Source organism: Dunckerocampus dactyliophorus, chromosome 8, assembly GCF_027744805.1.
Source record: "Dunckerocampus dactyliophorus isolate RoL2022-P2 chromosome 8, RoL_Ddac_1.1, whole genome shotgun sequence".
In the NCBI taxonomy this organism is placed as follows: domain Eukaryota; kingdom Metazoa; phylum Chordata; class Actinopteri; order Syngnathiformes; family Syngnathidae; genus Dunckerocampus; species Dunckerocampus dactyliophorus.
The window spans coordinates 25,834,286-25,840,285 of NC_072826.1; the positions used below are offsets into that span (position 1 = coordinate 25,834,286).

The 6,000-nt window shown below is 48.7% G+C and overlaps 1 protein-coding gene across 1 annotated transcript; it reads left to right on the forward strand.

Moving 5' to 3' along the window:
• The first annotated feature begins 12 nt into the window (after positions 1-12).
• Positions 13-5,622, forward strand: pck1 (phosphoenolpyruvate carboxykinase 1 (soluble)). Its single transcript, XM_054785730.1, has 10 exons — positions 13-107; positions 193-454; positions 1,228-1,412; positions 1,585-1,788; positions 2,183-2,370; positions 2,442-2,604; positions 2,686-2,910; positions 3,517-3,648; positions 3,714-3,809; positions 4,704-5,622. The coding sequence occupies exons 2-10, from the start codon at positions 231-233 to the stop codon at positions 5,153-5,155; spliced, it is 1,869 nt and encodes a 622-aa protein (XP_054641705.1). The 5' UTR covers positions 13-107; positions 193-230; the 3' UTR covers positions 5,156-5,622.
• The last annotated feature ends 378 nt before the right edge of the window (positions 5,623-6,000 follow it).

The window sequence follows — 6,000 nt, forward strand, 5'->3', positions numbered from 1 at the left end:
TCCCACCACTCCCTAGTCTTTGAGGGACATCCCAGAGGATAAAAGGAGTGCACCCTGCTTGCAGCACAGCTCACGCTTAGCAAAGCTCAGCAACAACAGCAAGTGAGGTCCGTCTTCACACTGATGCTCCTGTATCATTCTGCATCTACAAGTGCTGTAAACTTTCCTTCTCATCCTTTCTGTTTGTTCCAGACCTCCTCTCCGCCTCTAGCTTGTCTCGTCTTGCTGCCATGCCTCCTCAACTGCAGTCCCAAAAGCAGGGCGGCCCGCGGGTCCTGCAGGGCGACCCGAGCACCCTCAGCCCGGCTGTTAGGGAGTTTGTGGAGGCCAACGTCACTCTGTGCCAGCCGGACACCTTGCACATCTGCGACGGCTCTGACGAGGAGAACCGCACCATTCTGGCCCAGCTGGAGGAGCAGGGGGTGATCAAGAAGCTCCCCAAGTATAACAACTGGTACGTGGAATGCGTCATCCTGATCTAGGCTGTCAGAAGGTAACTAAGGACATGGAGCGAAGGAATGTCAGTCAGACGTCAGCTGTTGTCATGAACAACACAACTGGAAGCAAACCAGTCAGTCCGGTCCCTGCAGAATCTGCATGAAAATAAATGTATGGACTAATGTATTGGGACTTGGTTATTAGGCTGCATCCACACTTCCGGTTCAGTAAATGTAAAAATACTTGGTGTGTACTTTGGTGCATTTTGCTTAGCGTTCACACTGGGACCAAAGGCTGCACAGTAAATAACATTTGCAGAAAGTAAGGATGTGTACAGCATGTATTGTATGTATTGTATGCTTCCAACTTTGGGGGAAGACCCTTTTCTCTTCCCAGTGTGCAGTTCTAGCTGCAAAGACTCTACATTTTCCTCAATTTTCCATCCATCTATTTTCTATGCCGCTTATCCTCATTAGGGTCACAAGGGTATGCTGGAGCCCATCCCAGCTGACCTCGGGCGAGAGACGGGGTACACCCTGGACTGGTCGCCAGTCAATCGCAGGGCACATATTGACAAACAGAAGGCAGAACATGCAAACTCCACACAGAGATGCCAAGCGGAGATTCGAACTCAGATCTTCCAGATCTCCTGACTGTGTGGCCAACATGCTAACCATTCCTCACTTTTCACTTCCTGTTTTCATCCCAGTACTTTTGTCCAAATGACGTAAGGTTAGATCATCTTCACCTGATCTTCCCGCTCACTGTTTCCTCTTCCTTCTCCTGCAGCTGGCTGGCCAGGACCGACCCGAGGGACGTGGCCCGTGTGGAGAGCAGGACCGTGATCGTGACCAGAGAGCAGCGGGACACGGTGCCCACGCCTCTGGGGGGCGGAGTCAGCCAGCTTGGCCGCTGGATGTCACCAGAGGAGTTTGACAAAGCGGCGGCTCAGTGCTTTCCCGGATGCATGAAAGGTGCCGCAGAACCCTGAACTTCTAACCACAATGAAGACAGGACTTTTTCATAGAAAACACATGCATGGTTCCTGGGTCTGGTTCTGTCAGGTCTTTTAAAGGCCCCATGTGTAATTCAGAATGTATATGTGCTCAATATTCTGTTTTAACAACCACACATTTGTCCAATCAGGTCGCACCATGTACGTCATCCCCTTCAGCATGGGTCCAGTTGGGTCTGCCCTGTCCAAGATCGGAGTGGAGCTGACCGACTCGCCGTATGTGGTGGCCAGCATGAGGGTGATGACCCGGATGGGCAAGGCGGTTCTGGCCGCACTCGGGAGCGGAGAGTTTGTACGCTGTCTGCACTCCGTCGGCTGTCCACTGCCACTTAAAAGTATGTCCATGTCTGTCTTGGCAATCTTACAGCTAATAGCAACACTCACCAGCCGCAGCCTGATGAGGAACAATCCTATGTTGGATCAGTACCAGACTACTCAGTAGTAGTTTCGCTATGAGTGTTTACTTACCGGTTACATGTTGTGCTGTTATTTTTGTATTCACACAGTGATTGTACTTAGTGTTTTGTCTCATGATGTCAGGTAGGGGGCCACAAAATATGGTCAAGTTTGAGACCCCTGGTTTAGAGTATCAAAAATAGGCATTTATAGGGTTTTTTATGGGTTTATTATTTGCAGTATTTTGCCATTCGTGTGACACAGTCGCTGCAAGTGACAGTCGTTTGTTCTTGGGTCAGTGCTGAAGTTGAAGCAAACATTTATGGTTTTCAGGGCCTCTGGTCAACAACTGGCCTTGCAACCCCGAGCAGACCCTCATCGCCCACATCCCAGAGCGAAGACAGATCGTCTCTTTCGGGAGTGGCTACGGAGGAAATTCACTGCTGGGGAAGAAGTGCTTCGCCCTGCGCATCGCCTCGCGTCTCGCCAAGGAGGAAGGCTGGTTGGCTGAGCACATGCTGGTAGAATGATGAACAGTTCCATCATAGGACCATAAGTCACGGTGATGTTAACTCCTTTGTCTCCTGCTCAGATCCTGGGCATCACCAACCCTGCCGGCCAGAAAAAGTACATGGCGGCAGCCTTCCCCAGTGCCTGCGGGAAGACCAACCTGGCCATGCTGCGCCCCACGCTGCCAGGCTGGAAGGTTGAGTGTGTCGGAGACGACATCGCCTGGATGAAGTTTGACCAGCAAGGTGTGGACCACCAAGGGTGTGCGACTACCAGCCAGCATCACCTTTCCCTGACCGTCCACTTTCTTCCCTTCACGCTTGCAGGCAACCTACGTGCCATCAACCCCGAAAACGGCTTCTTTGGGGTTGCGCCCGGTACCTCTGCCAAAACAAACCCAAACGCCATGGCGACTATCGCCAAGAACACCATCTTCACCAATGTGGCAGAGACAAGCGATGGCGGCGTTCACTGGGAGGGCATGGACGAGGAGCTGGCAGAGGGCGTCAGTGTCACTTCCTGGAAGAACAAATCTTGGAAGCCAGAAGATGGTGAGAGTCATTAAGTCATTAGGTCTCATGCCAGCAAGGTGTTGAGCCCACTAGGGTTACCAAGCATCAGGCTGCGAGTCTCCAACTGGCTGTGGACGGGTGGAACTCTATGATGGTTCGGATGGGGTGGGCAGAGGGGCAGTGGAGAACATGTCCGAGCCAGCAAATGCGGGGCGGGGCAAGGACAGAGAGGATGTTGGGCTGGTTTGTTCTTTGGCGTAGCGCCATGAGAGGCAGTCATACCACAGTTCACCCTCGATGATTCTGACGACGTGGGACTCGAAGTCATGGACTTCGGCAGCCGTGGTCCTGCAGAGTGGCCTGCTACTCACTGAAAAAACTTACATTTCCCACATCGGTAGCTGACTGACAGATAGTTGGCAGAGCTCCAGGACTGCATTTTAAAATGCGTGTGGTCAGCGTATACACAAGGCATGCTCATCTAGAAAGGGGCGGATGAGACGCCATGAAAAGCTGCAACTTAAAAAGTGCTCCAAGGTGGAGCAAACAAATGCGGGAGATGTTTGGTGAAGGTTGTTAAAAAGTCGCTTGTAAAGAAGACCAGGATGGAAAACAGAGGAAAGTCAACCCTGTTGTTTTCTGCAGGTGAACCTTGTGCGCACCCCAACTCTCGTTTCTGCTCGCCGGCCAGTCAGTGCCCCATCATTGACCCTTTGTGGGAATCACCAGAAGGGGTTCCGATTGAGGCCATCATCTTTGGGGGACGTCGGCCTGAAGGTGAGCAGGACAGAATAAATGTTCCATCTAGGTGGAATTAACTCCATAAGGACGTTCTTCTTCAGGTGTTCCGCTGGTGTATGAAGCCTTCAGCTGGCAGCACGGAGTCTTTGTTGGTGCTGCCATGAGGTCAGAGGCCACTGCCGCAGCTGAACACAAAGGTTGGTATGCTAAGACGTCACATGACCGCTGAAGACCTCTGCTGACTTCTCCTTCTACATCTTTTTCTTCTTCTCCGTCCTCTCCTTCACACCCTCTTTCTTCTCATTCCTCTCTTTCTCCTTCTTTTTCTTATACTTCTTCCTCCTCCTTCTTTCCTTCTTCTTCTCATTCATTTCCTTCTTCTTCTTCTTCTGTGTATCCATCTCCTCTTTCTCGTTCTTGTGCTCCTTCTCCTTGGTTTTCTTTGTCTCCATCCTCTACTTCTATTCCTCTAGTATCTTCTGCTTTTTCTTCTCTTTTTCGCTTTTTTCTTATGAGTTCTGCTTCTTCACATTCTTCTCCTTCTCTTCTTTGTCCTTCTTCTGCTACTTCTTCTTCTACATCTCGTTCTCCTCCTTTTTCTTCTCCTAACTTTCCTTTGCTTTTATTTTTCTTCTCCCTCTCCTCCTACTCTTTCTCCTTCTCTTTCTCCCTCTTCTGTTCCTTTGTTTTCTTCTTCTCAGTCCTCTCCTCTTCTTTTTTCTTCTTCTTCTCGTTCCTCTCCTTCTCCTTCTCCTCTTTCGCCTTCTCATTCTTCTCGTTCCTCTTCCCCTCCTTCTCCTCTTTCTACTTCTCATTCTTCTGCTTCCTGCCATTCTCCTTCTTCACTTTCTCAATTTTCTGCTACTTCTTCCTCTTCTTCTTCTCCGTCCCCTTATCTCCTCCCTTTTCTCCTCTTTCCTTTCCTTCTTTATTTTTCTTCTCATTCTCCTCCTCCTTCTTCTGCTGCGTCTTCTCCTTCTTTTTCTTCTTCCTCTCCTTGTCCTTCTCTTTTCCTCCTTTTTCCTGTTCTCCTTTTCTTCTCCTTGTCATTAATCTCCTTCTCCCTTTCTTTTTCCTTCTCCTTCTTCCAGGGAAGGTGATAATGCACGACCCGTTTGCCATGCGGCCGTTCTTCGGCTACAACTTTGGCCAGTACCTCTCTCACTGGCTCAGCATGGCAGAGCGTCCCGGCGCTAAGCTCCCCAAGATCTTCCATGTCAACTGGTTCCGCAAAAGCCCCTCCTCCGGCTTCCTCTGGCCCGGTTTTGGTGAAAACATCCGCGTTCTGGACTGGATGTTCCGACGGTTGAACGGCGAGGCTGGCGCCATGCCATCCGCCGTGGGCTACCTGCCGTGCCCACACTCCCTGGACCTACACGGTCTGAGCGTGGACCTGGACCAGCTGTTTGCTCTGGACCAGGACTTCTGGCAGAAAGAGGTGGAGGAGGTGGAGAAGTACTTCCACACGCAGGTGAATGACGACCTACCTGCGGAGGTGGCAAGGCAGCTGGAGCTCCTCCAGCGGAGGGTCAAGCAGATGTGAAGAAAATGTTACTAGGAAAACCTCATTCTAGTTTTCTGTAGACGTGCTGGAATGTTCCATTCCCACTGATTTTAAGATACATGCAAACGTCAGCAATTCAACGTAAACAATACAAAGGTACTCTTGTTAGCCTTCACTGCTAACAGCATTCAATGCTCCATTCATTTATGTGCTTAGCATTCACTGCTAACATCATTCAATGCTCCATTCATTCCTGTGCTTAGCATTCAGTGCTAACATCATTCAATGCTCCATTCATTCCTGTGCTTAGCATTCACTGCTAACAACGGCATTCAATGCTCCATTCATTTAATTCTTATTCCATTTGTTGTATTGATAACTTATTGTGAACGCACAGCACCGTATCTTTTTCTTTCTTTATTTTATGACTTAATGTATTTTTATATGTCTACTTTGTATTCAAATCTAAGCCCTGCCCCGAAAAGGGAAACTGTCAATAAACATCTTGTCACTTACTCCTGATGCTCTATTTCTCACGTCGTAAACATTTCATTTATTGAGAAGAACATCACTGATGCTCATTTAAACACACATATAATAGCTTTTGAATTCATTATATCAATAAAATGTTATAATATGTCATATTTAAAAAATGTGGATCATAAACATAATATACATAGTGCTGCTTAAATTGTTTCCTATGTAAAATCTCATGCAAAATGTGAAGAAAAACATTATTGTATTAGATTAGGGGTGTCCAGCGCGGGACGCATACAGAACAATTAGGGTTATGGTTAAGGATGTGGAGGTGGAGGTGGAGGTGACTTTGGTACTTTAAAGCTGCTAAAAGCAATCCGATGAAGGGTCAACATATGCTGAACTAA

Coding starts and splice junctions, on each gene's coding strand:
- pck1 (XM_054785730.1), top strand. CDS start 231: ATGCCTCCTCAACTGCAGTCCCAAAAGCAGGGCGGCCCGCGGGTCCTG. Junction 1,413..1,584: donor CTTTCCCGGATGCATGAAAG/GTGCCGCAGAAC, acceptor TTGTCCAATCAG/GTCGCACCATGTACGTCATC. Junction 1,789..2,182: donor CTGTCCACTGCCACTTAAAA/GTATGTCCATGT, acceptor TATGGTTTTCAG/GGCCTCTGGTCAACAACTGG.